This window comes from Gopherus flavomarginatus, chromosome 1 (assembly GCF_025201925.1).
Source record: "Gopherus flavomarginatus isolate rGopFla2 chromosome 1, rGopFla2.mat.asm, whole genome shotgun sequence".
NCBI classification, from domain to species: Eukaryota; Metazoa; Chordata; order Testudines; family Testudinidae; genus Gopherus; species Gopherus flavomarginatus.
In genome coordinates, this window is record NC_066617.1 from 184,927,129 (window position 1) to 184,941,982 (window position 14,854).

The following is a 14,854-nucleotide window of genomic DNA, read 5'->3' on the forward strand; positions in this document are numbered from 1 at the left end:
TGCTCATTCCCAGCTTCTGGCAAACAGACTCTAGAGACACCATTCCTTCCCATCCTGGCTAATAGCCATTGATGGGCTTATCCTCTCCATGAATTTTAGTTCTTTTTTGAACCCTGTTATGCTCTTGGCCTTCACAACGACCTCTGGAAAGGAGTTCCACAGGTTGACTGTGCACTGTGTGAAGAAATACTTCCTTTTATTTGTGTTAAACCTACTGCCTATTAATTTCATTTCGTGACCCCTAGTTCTTGTGTTATGAGAAGTAGTAAACAACACTTCCTTATCTACTTTCTCTACACCAGTCATGATTTTATAGACCTCAATCATATCTCTCCTTAGCGGTCTCTTTTCCAAGCTGAAAAGTCCCAGTCTTATTAATCTCTCCTCATACAGAAGCCATTCCATACCCCTAATAATTTTTGTTGCCCTCTTTCTGGACCTTTTCCAATTACAAAATATCTTTTCAGAGATTGGGTGAACACATCTGCACACAGTATTCAAGATGTGGTCATACCCTGGATTTATAGAGAGGCAACCTGATACTTTGTCCTATTATCTATACATTTCTTAATTATTCTCAGCCTTCTGTTTGATTTTTTGACTGCCACTGCACATTGAGTAGATGTGTTCAGAGATTCCATCAATCCATCAGAGAACTATCATACCGACTCTTAAGGGTGATAACTACTTGAGACCCCATCATTTTAGGTATATAGTTGGGATTATGCTTTCCAATGTGCATCACTTTTCATTTATCAATATTAAATTTCATCTGCCATTTTGTTGCACATTGACCCAGTTTTGAGAGATGCTTTTGTAGCTATTTGCAGTCTGCCTGGGTCTTAACTATATTTAGTAATTTTGTATCATCTGCAAATTTTGCCACAACACCGTTTACCCCTTTTTCCAGATCATTTATGAATATGTTGAATAGGACTGGACCCAGAACAGATCCCTAGGGGACGCCACAATTTAGCTCTGTCCATTCTGAAAACTGACCATTTATATCTACCCTTGGTTTTTTGTCTTTTAACCAGTTACCAATCCATGAGGGATTCCAGATCCAATCTAGATTCCCTCAGCTGATAATTCTTTTGGTACTGATGAATTGCTTCATTTGCCTAATGATCTTATATCATTTTCCCTATACAGTATTGCCAACCCCAGAAATTTAAAATCATGTCACATGCCAAAAATTATGCGATTGGCTCAAAAAAAAAAAAGTGTTAAAAATTAGAGGTTTAATCTCTTCTGATACCAGTGTTCCCCCTATCCGATCCTAAAGCGAGTAACAGTGTATCCAACTTGTACATTTATAGTTACCTGATTTTGGCCCTTACTCTAGGAATTCTTGCTGGAGAGGAGGCAACTGAGATTGGGGTCCCATTGTACAAATATGTAGGAGAAGATGGACGCTGCTCTAAAAAAAATTATAATGTAGTGCAAACATAGTAGTGAGTTTATTACTTGGAAATTGGAACTGGGACTAAACAACCTTTCTCACAGATGTTATGTGGGGACAATGTTTACTGCCTCCTGAGCTGGGCAGGATTCATATTGGATACCTTACAGGTGACAAGCTATATCTAGTTCATTAGCAATGCTCCGAGGTATTCAGTCCCCTCTTGAGAACACAGTTTTCTTTCTAGAAAGAAAAGCTTATGAATCAAATTATCATGTTTTGGAACTTAAGCAGGCAGGGTCTTCCAGCAAAAACTCTCATGTGGTCTGTCTCAAACATGCTATCTGTTACACCTTATTTTTAAAGGGACCACTTCCATTAACAAAATACAAATGATAAAAGTAGAGTAATGTGTCCAGTTCTGGGCACCATGCTTTAGGAAAATCTGGATAAATTGTAAAGAGTCCAGAGGAGAGCAGCAAAAATGAGAAAGGAGGGGGAAAAAAAGATGGTTTAGAAATCCTGACCTATAATCCAGCGTTTAAAAAAACAAAACAAAAAAACCGAGTATGTTTAGTTGTGAAAAAAGAAAGCTGAAGGAGAACATAATTCATCAAATATGTTCGGGGCTTTTATAAAGGCAGTTGTTCATGTCCACTAAAGGACATTAAGCAATCAGCTTAATCTGCAGTCACGGAGACTTGCGTGAGATATTCAGAAAAACTTGCTACTATAAATGTAGTTAAGCATTGGAAAAGGCTTTCAAGTGAGATTGTGGAATCCCTGTTATTGGAGATTGTTAAGAACGGGTTAGACAAACACCTATCCGAGATGGTCTAGGAGATATACTCACTCCTGCTTCAGTATAGAGGGCTGGTCTTGATAACTTCTTGAGGTCCCCTCCAGCCCTGGATTTCTGTGATTCTATATGTATATATTTTTTCACTACCCATCTGAGTCATCTGCAGGGTTTAAACAAACTCCAGCACCACTACACAGATGTGTTCTTCTACATAGGAAGAATGGGAAAGCTTGCTGTTACCTTCTGGATCAACACACACATTGACAGTGGGTACACAAGTATTTGAGACGCAAATGATCTACTGGGCATTATGATTCTTGTTTTCTCTTCCTGGATGTGGGAATAGATTGTGGACTAGTTCTTACAGGTAGCATAGCAAAATGTAGCAGTACTCCTTTGTGGATCATCTGGAAAGAAGTAACACTGGTTCTCTGGATATGAAACCACAAGCCTCTACCTCTGGAGTGGAAGGACCAGATCTCTCTGTTTGGAAGCAGTAGCAGCACCATGAATCTCATTGGTCTTGCTGCTAGTGACACAGAATCACAGTTACTATGGGTTACACAAGTTCCTAATTTTATATTTTCTGAAAGATTTTTGGGCTGAAGTTGATGAGATTTGGCCCTGTTTATATTTGAGAACTGGGTCCCATCTTTGCCTGACATAGTCTGTACACTCTCTTGGTTATTTTAGCTGTGAAATAAAATTGAGTGATCTCTGCCTCTTAAGATAAGACCTTTGTTCATAAAAGTTATGAAAGACACATTAACAGTAGTAATTGGAAGAGCTGTAACTAGAGTTCATGGTATCTTGGATTACAGTTTAATGCACCTTCTTGTAGAGGCAATGTCTTATCTATCTACGTGTGACTCACAAACCTCACATGAGCATTGAAATTTTTCATTGTCACTAGACTCCCTGTTGCATGGGTCATAATCATGTTACTTGAAATAAATGGTGCATGAGTTGGTAACAATGTTTATAGCCCCTAACATGGGGATAGGAAGGAGGGGTGTGGCTAAGATGCCTTGATCTCCAGCTATTCTGGGTTTCAGAGCCTTTAGGGTGGCTGTAGGAAACCACCTGGAATTGTTCTAATTTATGCTGTTGCAGCATTGTGCTGGCCTGAAATCAACCCAAAATTTGGAAGCACAATGCCTTTGCCTCATGCCTTGGTCTGCATTTATTGAACTACGCTTCCTCAGTGATGCATCTTAAAATCTGGGTCTCTTGTTTTGGAGTCTGTAACTTGATTGATTTTTATCTAGTGTTTAATTTAATTGTTTATCTGCCATGGTGTAGTGAGTGAACTTTGAAAGTCTGGCCCTTAATTTCTCACCCTTTCATATACTCTTGACATTCTTCTATCCAGTTAAACTCTTGCATCTTAGCTAAATAGTGTTTCAGCCAGCTTGTGAGAGCTATCAGAAAAGGTCGCAGTCTTAGTAGCTATCCAAGCCCTGAAAGCTCCTCCATATTGTTAGTGAGTAAAGATCTGTTTCTTCTATTAATTCACATAAATAGTACAATGTCAAAGGGTTAGAAAGCTTGACTTGTAGTGAACTATGACTTAGAACTCTTATAGTCTTGGAAATGGTACAATATTTTATTGAGCGTATTTCTGGTTACTAATTTTTAGGGTAAAAAGTAGTTTAACATATTTAAAAAGTTAACCTAATTGTTGAAACCTAGATATTGTATTAATTCAAGGCATCTGAACAGAAATATCATCCATGTATTTAGTTCTGCTCCCAAAGATGGAGCAGAATGGCAAGCATTTGAGTGCTAATAAGAATGGAAGAAAATGCTGGGTTGGTGGATTGTCCATATTTACTTTGGGTTCTGTTACAGCACGGATTCTTAGAGGGTAAATACTATTAGTTCCAAAGAACATACAATGGTGTTTTTCATTGTTGTTTAATGAGGGAAGAATTGCATTTTTGCCATTTCAACCTTGACAGTCCCTTGAAAGGTACTTTTGAGAAGATCTGTAAGGTTAGGAACCAATCTTTAATTTACTCCTGAGTATAGAAATTACCTTTTGGGTCTTCCAGAGCCTCCAGCTTTTATACAGTAAACCTCTTTGAAACTATTTTTATCATCAGCCTAGCACTAGAGATTTTAAACTGATTCACTAGGGATTTTCTGTGTGGTATACTAGCAGCAGGTTTTTAACAGTTCTTTTGATCAATTCTATCACTTTATCCAAAGGTACAAACTGAATGTATATTTCTTCTGTGACACTGAGGATCTGGTAATACAAAATATTTTATAAATGCTTCCTTTACTGGTAAAGAATCCATGCACTTAGCTTTTAGACTTTGTTGGAGATCAGTTCAATATTATTTAAATAGGCATTCATCTAATACTGTTGTCCCCTCTTTTCTTTCTACTGTTGTTAGTACATAAGCCTTATTGTTTTTGTGATATTTGGTAACTGTGTGTTTGAATGGCTGACTCTTTAAATGGAGTGATAACTCCATAATAATCCCCTTTATGCAGTTCTTGATCAAACTTAAAAACAAAAAAATGGTTGGGGTAGAGGAATGCTGAGAGTAATAAATATATTTATTCCTTTGAAACTATTCAAGCACATGTTTTTACTTACATTGAAATTATTATTAGTTAACATTTTACATCTTTTACAGTAAGGTATGCCTGATGTGTGTGTTGTAGATGGGACAAACTTAGTTCATTTGTAAAGAATTTCACACTAAATTGCCTTTTAAAAAAATGTATTTCTCTGTTGCTGTAATATATGTGCTAGCCACTTCACTTTGCATTCTTTGGGATAGAGATTGTCTTCCCTTGTTTGTTTGTAAAGGTTTTTTCCCACTCTGGGAAGAGGCAGTTGCTTTAATTATTTTGTAATATACAATCTCATTCTGCATAGTAGTGCACTTTAACACAACAATTTTCATCCCAGATCAAACTGCTGTGGTTGCAGTAGAAATGCCATAGAAAGAATGTTTAATGATGTCACATGTAACATAACTGAAAGCCTAATAGAACAGCTGCAATATTCTATTTGACAGTGAATACACTGGTTATGCATTAGGCATATTTATTTGGCCTTTATTTTCTAGGAATGTTTACCTTAGGCAAAATACTTCTCATGCTCAAAATTAGCCACATACTCATATTTTCATTTTAAAATGTGGTAGGTATTCTTTCCTCAGTGAAGAATGTGTGGTTTGGTGAAGGAGGAAATTCTGTTGTGGAAATAAATGGTAAAAGTTTGTTTACATCAGTTACTGGGGAAAAATGAGACTTTTTGCATGTGTATTATGTTTCTAGAGTGAACAAGTCTGCATAAATAATAATTTTAAAAAGTACTTGGTCCTTCACAGTGTGTATGTAAACAGACAAATGCCTATGCTTCCACCATTTATTTCAATATGCAATTCCATACTTGAAGCTGTGCAGTTATAAACTTGTTCTAACCTAAATATAGAACAGTAATTCTAGGTCTGATCATTGTGTACCTAGAAAAGAATATGCATCCTCTGTTTAGTTAGGTGTTTACATTGTTGCTTTTTAAAATCTCATATTAGAAAAAAATATTTTTGTGTTGTATGTGGTTAGTTTCTTTTAAAAAAAACTACAAGGTGATATGTTTTAAAAGGGCAGTCTAGCATCAAAGTGCCCCACTGGGCCATATTAATGATGGGCGTGAGTGTGAGAGTCAAGCCCAGGGAATGATCTCACTATAAGCTAAAAACCCATCCAAATGTAAAAGGGTCTTGTTTTGTTTTAGGTGGTCCTATCAAGTACACCAGGTTCTAGTAAACACTTATTTGTAACATTTATAAACCAGAAGATACTCCTGAATGTAGCCTACTATTTCTCTGAATAGTGAAGAGTCTGTGTCCAAGTCTTCCGCATCCCAGATGAGGGAAATCCCTAATGGACTTGTGAAGCAGAAAAGACAAAAAAAAGTCTTCTCTAGGGAACAGACTTTTCTTTGTGCAATATTTCACTTGCTGGTAAATGGGTCAGAACTGCTGTGCTGACCCTATACCTGTTTATCTAGTATAACATCCAGCTCCTTGATCTTGTTCCTCTGGTGCCCTGAGCAGAATATGGAGCATTGCCTCTGTGAAATGTCACTTCATAAATGGGGCAACTGTTTGTTTGCTCCAGCTTCAGAAGGGGTCCAAAATTTACTGTAATGCATTTTATATGGAAGTAATCAAGTCTCTAAGTGATAGTTGTGATTCTCTGTAATTAGTTTTTTTCCTCCTGAGGAAACAGTTGTACTCTCTCTTTGCTCAGAGCACATGGAAAATGACTGTGACTACCTTTATCCTCAGTTACCCTTGGTTTCATAAAACCACTCAACTGTTTGCCTGTGTGACAAATAACAGAAATGCTTCCTCATTTGGAGTGCTGAAATAATCCTTATCTATTTATTCTCGTTGCTCAATCCTGACAAGAATATAGTACTATTTGTCTGTTGGAGGAAGCATCAACAAGCCAGCTCTCCACATTTCATAGGTATTGGGATATTTGTGTCACTGCACTTAGATTTTTTTTTCCCTCTAAGACTGGGACATGGGGGTCTTTATGACCCAAAAAATCTTCTAAGAGTTCACAACATTTATTAACGTGGGTTCAGCTCCACCAGCATTAGGAGCATCCTGAGTTGTTGTGTAAACTGGGCTCTGGATGCTTGTTATTTTTAATGCTACTAGGTGTACTTGCTTGTCCAATCAACATGGTATTAAGCTCCAGCTCAGTGCACAGTTTCATCGTATTGTTTAAAATGACAGCAGCATTTGGTTCAGCCAACAGTAGGGCTTATAGTGCTGTTAACAATGGTGTGGCTAAATCAAGTACAACAGTGTTACGAAAATTTTAGAAAATGCTCCTTGTTGAGAGAGAGCCCTACTGAGGAAAATCATTTAGTGTGAGAAGCCAGACTTAGACTTTCTGATTACTTGTTAAGATAATTGCCCTTCTTAGGAGACTCTTCTGGTATCTGCAAAGTTAACTAAATTACGTGTCTTCTCTTCTTCAATAAATGTGCCCTTTTCACTAGAGCTAAGAGGTCTTTTATATCTTTACATAATAATGTTAAAAGTTAAATTATCCTGGAATAAAAGCCTAGACCAAAAATGAATTAGATTAATAGTTTGCTTTCTTACTCCTTCAGATATAAATCATTCATTTCAAGTTTTATAAAGCTGTGTAAAGATCAGAAACTTAAATTGTTGTGCATTAGCACAGCCTATGTACATTTGCATGTTGAGAGTAGTATGTGAGAAACAAATTCATTCTACATATAAAATATTTTGAAAAACAATTTATTTACCTGTTGAGCATTCTAGATGTAAAGGTATATAATTAACAACTAAGGAGCCTATCCATTCCCTTAAATAAGTAGTATTCCAATAGCTATTTCGGATGAAAGCAGCAGAGTTAGGGACTGAAATGAGATGAATTCTTCAGAAGAAATTCTGCAATCATATTAACCAAGTGCATTCAATTAGTCTATATATATATATATATATATATATATATATATATATATATATATATATATATATATATATATATATAAAAATATGAATGAAATTTGGTCAAAACATGACTTTTGGAATTTCCATGGTATTGAAATACAAAAAGCTGTAATGATTCCAAATGCATGGAATGCGGTTTGATAGCTGTTTTTTATCTAAATGTGTCAGACAGTAGAACTAGCTAAGTGCCAAAGAATTGGGATAATGTGAATTTTAAGTATGAGTCTAGTTTGTTTCTTTGAGCATTTTTCATTACATAATTTTGATTTAAATAAGCCATTTTACTAGATTTAAAATTAGTTAGAATATTGTGTTTAGCAAGCCCATTTTATCACTTTAGAGTTGATTTTTGTAATATTTTTGCATTCTCAACTGGTTTTTTGGAAACCAAAAATCTTTGCAGTTCAAATAACTAACTATATGTTACTTGAAAATAAGTTGGATTCTCAACATACATGGAATATCTAGCAGTTAGTTGACTAATGCCTTTTCCTCCAGACATTTGTACTGGATATGTAATGTGAGGGGTTAAGAACAAACCTGTGCGGCTGTGGTAAAGGAAAATTATACCACTGGATGTCTTTTGAAAGCCCCAGTACATTATATTGGAGAAGAAGCTCATTTTTGACAAACTCAAAGTAAAGAATTATGGAAGGGATAATTTTAATTACTCATATGTTGTTTGGTTCTGTAATCACTCAGACTGGACATTATTGTGGACAGTTCATTGAAACCTCTGCCCAATGTACAATGTGGCCAAACAAACAAAAAAGACAAGTAGGTTAGTCTGATGATGATTTTTTTGATTATTTTCAATTCTATTTTTTGTCATACAACATAGTATTACATACAGTATATTACATACTATTGTTTTATAATAGTATCCCAGATTGAGGCCATATCATATTCATTTTTGGTCAACTCGTGTTTAAAAAAGACAGAAATATTATTAGATGCATAGAAAGACTTTTGTGTGAAGAGATTAAAAAAAATTGGCCATCTTTCACCTCCTCTCAAACTGAAGGGGCTATTTAAAAAAAAAAAAAAAAAAAAAAAGACAATGAACGGTATGGGAAAAGTAAGTGAGGTGCTTCATTTGCCTTTTCTTGTAATACAAAAACAACCAGTGAAGACACTCAGTGAAACAGGAAGACAACACATTTGAAACTGAATACCTTTTCCACCCCCACACTGAGCTTAGCTAATGTGAACAACATGTATTGTCACAAGACAAATTTATTGGGATTAAAAAGAGGAGATTTAGATGGATAATGAGAACATCCAGAGTTAAACTGATTAGGATTATATATCTATTTTTCACAGGGCCTGCTTCAGGGTATACAAGTCAACCAACAACTGCAGGGGTGGTGAGGAAATTTTCTTTTGGCCAGGCTACTCCATCACTGTGTGCTATAGAACTTCTTGCTCCTTCCTCTGAAGCATCTGGTAGTGCCTCTGCTGTTGGACCACTAATCCAGTCTGGAAATTCCTATGTCACCATAATCTGTTCCATCCTCAGCTAAATGTCTGTTTTCAAATTATCTGGCCTGTTTCACAGCATTGCACTATGCCTCTGAACAAGTGGGGACACTCTTAAAATGATCCTCCCATACCTGATCACCTACCCTTTGTTAGCCTCAACTAATATTAAACCATTTCCATTTACTCACTTTGCTACTCTTTCATGCCCTAATGGCCTTGAAGCACTATAGCATACCCACAGCAGCAGCAGCACAGACAGGTGGCAAGAATCTGGGAGCTGCAATCCCATTTAATTTTAGGAGCTCAACCTAATCCCTGATGACCAACTGAGAGCCCAGTCAGTGTTTCTATTTCCCTCCCCTCACCCCCTGCTTTTTAATATGGTGATGAAATGGAACCCGCTCAATAACCTGTATCTCTGTACAGGAACAGGCTATGGTTGCTAGGCAGATAGATAGCTCCGGAGGGCCTAAGAAGGACACCACTATAAATCAGGATACAATCACAGTTGGACTGGATGCCAACCTGGTCAGCCTTGAAAAAGTTAAACATATAAGTTATCACTCTTTTACTCCATTGAAAGGTCTTAACCTTCCTCCCACAACCATTGTCAAGATGGGTCCCAGCCAGAATCCTAGAAAGATGTGGGAGTAAATTACTTAATTGCAAGCAAAATGCACATGTAAGTAAATAAATGCATGTGTAAGATACAAAAGCAGATGGAAAATGTTGACTTTCAGGCTACCGAGTTCTTGCAATCTCAAGTAGTAGAGGAAAGGGTGTGGTTTTCCTACTTCATCGATATCTACCTCTTGGTTGGAAAATCACATGTTTCAAGGCATCCTCCGAGGCCTAGAACCTCTACAATACTGTTTCCATAGCCACTCAATTGCACCATTACTCTTTCTGGAGCTCCTGTTACTTTCCTGCTAATGCCTTGCTCAAATCCTACATTTCTGTCTCTTTAGGGAAGGTTTTAAAGGTCCAGAATGTAAAGTAGTTCACACAAATTACTCTTGACAGCCTTATCTTGTGTGTTTTCATAGGGATGATGCTGTAGGATGGGCACTGTCATTGCTTCCCCTCCACCTTTCCTTATCACCAAATGTACGGGAAAGCCAGGGAGTCTCGTTTGTGCAAGATGTGGAGTGAAGGGCAACAGTGTTCTTCTACCCTCTTCCTGTGACAGATTTGGTCCCCAAATAGATTTTCTTTTCCTTTTACCCTGTCTGTGGTAGGGACATTGCCATGGGCTTGTGCTGTTCATAAGCAGCTCTGATCTATATAATATCACTCCAACTTTCTTCTAAACTATAGAAGAGCTATATAAGAGCCAGGAATCATCATTAAAAAGGAATTTATGATTGTAATATCCAAAAAATTAGCTGATGGATTTTTATTGCTTATCAGTATTTTTAATGGCATTGATATTCCTGTTTTTCTGTTTGTCTGCAAATGGAGGAATGGGGACCCACATGTAGTCCCTTCCTTGGGTGGGAGGGTGTGGAGTAGAGTATGTAGGGTACATAACTCCTGGCATGAAAGATAGGGGAGAAGAGGGCTACAAGGAGCCCCAGAAATACTGGGAATTGGGAGGTGACACAGAGAGAGCTCAAACTGTGCAACTCCCTAGTTTCATTTTTTGTATTATTTAATCTTCTAATACAGGGTTTCTCACTATATGTTTTATTTTTCTGTTCCATCTGCTGTGCTTAACCCATCTTTGCAAGTGATGATTGGGAAGCACTGTCTTAGTAAAAAGTTGCATTTTTTATATTATGTTAAAAGAAACAAGTACTCTAGATTGCCACAGTTGGCTTCTAGTTTATAAGAAAATCTGGTTACTTTTTGTTAACACTGTTATCTGTACGAGTTAACATGAGAACCTTTTCTCCTCTGAAGCTCCTGTCTTGAGAACAGACTTTGTTTTCTGTAAGGGTGCTTGAGTACATATGAAATTATAGTGATTTCTTATGTCTTCATTTTATTTTCTAGGTGGTGATCCGTAGTAAAAATGGAGAAATTCTCTACCGTATTTCACCTTGGGCAAAATATGTAGCACGCGTAGGTACCAATGTGAATTACGATTGGATACACTGGGACCCACCATTGCCATATCTAGTAAGCTTTATTTTATATTTCAAAAGCTTTAAAAAGTGCACGCAAGGCATGTTTTATGATGTAATTGCTGTCATATCACAGTTCTTTTTTTGGGGGGGGGAAGGCGGAGTGGTGCGTTCTAAATATAACATGAGTTACTTTGCATATAGTGTATCAATATTATAGTAAAGCAGGGGTCAGCAACCTTTCAGAAGTGTTGTGCCGAGTCTTCATTTATTCACTCTGATTTAAGGTTTCGCGTGCCAGTCATACCTTCTAAAAATGTTAAAATATCTTTCTACAAGTCTATAATTTATAACTAAACTATTGTATGTAAAGTAAATAAGGTTTTTAAAATATTTAAGAAGTTTCATTTAACATTTAAATTAAAATGCAGTGGCCAGGACCCGGGCAGTGTGAGTGCCAATGAAAATCAGCTCACGTGCCATTTTCGGCACACGTGCCATAGATTGCCTACCCCTGTAGTAAAGCCTGGGAAGACACTTCCATTATAAGTGCCTATTTTAATGCACTTATCGTTTTCGGGGGGAGGGGGAAGATACTTGAAATCTATTGGTCTGCACAGACTGAGCCCTAAAGACATAGTTTTAAAAAAAAATACTGCAATGCGCACATGGACCTGTCCCCTCCAGTTTAAAAGGAGTATGTGCAAGTGTACTGTTCATTGAATACTGTTTGGCTGATCAAACTTGCTCTTTAGTATTTTTTTTTCTTTTAAGTGTAATGTGCTATTTTTGTTTTTCTACTTTCGTTTTTTGCTATCTTGATTTCACTCAAGATATTATCTCATAATTGATCAGTGTTTTTTTTCCAGTGTTGTCTTCAGTTTCTCTTCCCTGAGCCACTTAAGTGCTGAAGAGTGCTGGATATTATATTTCTCCCCCAGCCTCTCTTATCCTCTCTTCAGCAGCAGAGTGAAATGAATCTAATTCTTTTCAGTATCTCTGCTGTCTGCAGGGTTTTGAATAGCTGTAGTGAAAACTAAAATGACTGATCATTTTTTTCACTTTACTATGGTGAAGTGTGAACTTAGTAAAAAGAACACATGTAGGAAAAGGAGTATCAATTATTTCCAGCAGCAATATCTTTGTTTTCAATCAATCATCCCTTCTACTCCTACTCAGCTGGATGATTTTAGGATCTTCTGAAACCTCTTATGCTGCATGGCAGACACCTTGGAAATTCGTGTGGAGATAGTGCAAGAAAAATCCCACAAATGACTAATCTTCTGCCTTCCTCCATGCATGGTAGGCTTGCCACATCTGTCAATGAGGAGTTACTGGAACCAGCTCAGAAATTCTGGCAGATCCCCACTTCTAAGTAAGCTGATACATGTTATGAAGTTCCCTCAAATTTGTAATGTTTCTGCATCTACTGAGCCTTAAAAGGCTGGTGGTGACAGCAATGAATGAAAGATCCAAACAACGATGGTCTCCAAATATGACACACGTGGAGAAGGACCCTACAAACTTGCCTTTTTTGACAGAAAAATCTGTTCCCCAGAGAGTCTCCTGATGTGCATTTCAAATTATCAAGCTCTTCTGTTAAAATACAACTATCTTACCTGGGGAAAGTGTGTCACAATTCATGTAAAAGCTCCTGTAGGAACACAGAGAGGAGCTAAAATCTGTAGTGCTCAGAGGATAGTTAATAGCCTTTAATAAGGGGGAGGGATAGCTCAGTGGTTTGAGCATTGTCCTCCTAAACTCAGGGTTGTGAGTTGAATACTTGAGGGGGTCATTTAGGGATCTGGGGCAAAAATATGACTGTATTTGGTCCTGCTGTGAAGGCAGGGGACTGGACTCAATGACCTTTCAAGGTCCCTTCCAGCTCTTTGAGAGAGGTATAACTCCATATAATAGCCCAAACATAACAATGGGCTGCTTCATCATAGGGCTTCAGGGCTCCACTCTTGTAGAATACCCAGGGAGTCCAGAATCAACGGAGGACCTCCCATAGGTACTATAGGAATAAAAATAGATCACAAAACTTCAAATTATCATCAGTGTGCAAACAGTTGAAGGCCTTAAAGGATCTGAGAGCCACTCTCTGCTTATTGAGCAATATACTTGCCAGCACCAAGGAGGAAGCAGACCTCATCCCAAAGCATCATCAGGCTGAAGCTATCTGCACCTTAGTACTGTCACCCACAGATAATGTTGGAATGACAATGGAAGGAACAAAGTCTCCCCTGCAGGAAGCCCTCTCCCACTGCATCCTTGCTGCATGCTACTTCACAGCAACAAGTTTGATTCGATCATCAAGAGCTAATCAGAACCATTTCAGGAGTTTCATTTCTCCATCCCCCACATATGCACACACACTTAGTCACCACTTTTGTTTTAAATTGTTGGGGAATCCTGGAACCAGATAACCTCAGACCACTGAATCCTGGAAACTATTTTAAAAAGGGGTATTTTATCCAATTCCAGGCCCTTAATAGACCCACCCTTCTTCCCTTTTCCTTTCCAGGGATCCCTCTTACAAGATACTGTTAAATCAAGAATTAGATACCCTTTTGCAACTCGCAACTCTCATTACTTTTTATTCCCAAAGAATGGAGATTGGCATCCGATTATAGACTTTGATATCACATCAGATTCATCCATAACTGCAAGTTCGTGATGCTAACTCTGGCCTCAATTATCCCCTCATTAAATACTCAAGATGGATTTGTGGTTCTCAGCTTTGGGATGCTTCTTTCCATTTGTCCATATACCCGTCACAGAGAGAATACTTCAGTTTCATAGTGACAGACTTTCTACCAATAAATGGTCCTGTCCTTTAGTCTTTGCGTGTCACCAACACATATTCAGCAAGAGTGTAGCAGGAACAGCCAACTTAAGAACACATTACAGTCTGGTATAGTCAGACCTAGACAACTGGCTGATCTGGGTAAAAGTTTCCCAGCAGGTGATCAAGTCACGTTGTCTTACCGCTCTTTACCATATAGGGTCTCAAAATGAGGATTTCTCCCTATTCATTTGGGTAACCCAAACTGCAGAATATATAGGAGCAATGTTAGATCTGAGGTCAGCAAGAGCTTAACTACCATAGGAGAGATGCCAGACAATAGTAGGACTCATTGGTCATCTGCAGGCTCACTCTGCATATACATCCTTCTTTGGTCACATGGCCTTCTGCACCCATGTCTCACAATATGCCAGACTTTACCTATGTTGTATGCAGAGAAGTTGGAATCCATGTATCTGTCCATAAAGCACCATATGAATATGATGGTGGATGTCCTGCAAGAAGTCTTCTCGCTGCTAGGTTGGTGGAAGGATGTGTTCCACAACCTGGTATCCTTTCCTTCTACTACGAAGTTCTATACTACCTGAATGCTTTATTGATGAAGGAACCGAGAGACTGTTGAGTCTACTCCAGCATTCATGTCTGCAGGTGTGTGGGGAGGCCAGAGGGACATCTAGAGTGCAATTGTGGCCCAAAGGACACTGATAGCCAAAATGCCAATCTTCTCCCCATGGAGCATATGTGGACAAGAAGTGGAATGCATGTGGACAA

The 14,854-nt window shown here is 37.9% G+C and overlaps 2 protein-coding genes across 11 annotated transcripts in view; one reads left to right on the forward strand and one right to left on the reverse strand.

The window, feature by feature from the left end:
• LOC127055132 (uncharacterized) overlaps positions 1-14,854 on the reverse strand; it is a 1,051,551-nt gene that overhangs the window by 613,395 nt on the left and 423,302 nt on the right. The window lies entirely within an intron of this gene.
• Positions 1-14,854, forward strand: part of GBE1 (1,4-alpha-glucan branching enzyme 1) — a 302,275-nt gene that overhangs the window by 143,227 nt on the left and 144,194 nt on the right. For 6 of the 10 annotated variants that reach the window (XM_050958316.1, XM_050958334.1, XM_050958372.1 and 3 more), the window contains one exon: positions 11,204-11,329. In XM_050958316.1, the coding sequence (XP_050814273.1) occupies positions 11,204-11,329 (126 nt within the window). Of the gene's footprint in view, positions 1-9,049; positions 9,094-11,203; positions 11,330-14,854 lie in introns of all 10 variants that reach the window. The other 4 variants (XM_050958362.1, XM_050958350.1, XM_050958353.1 and 1 more) reach the window with 1 other exon arrangement.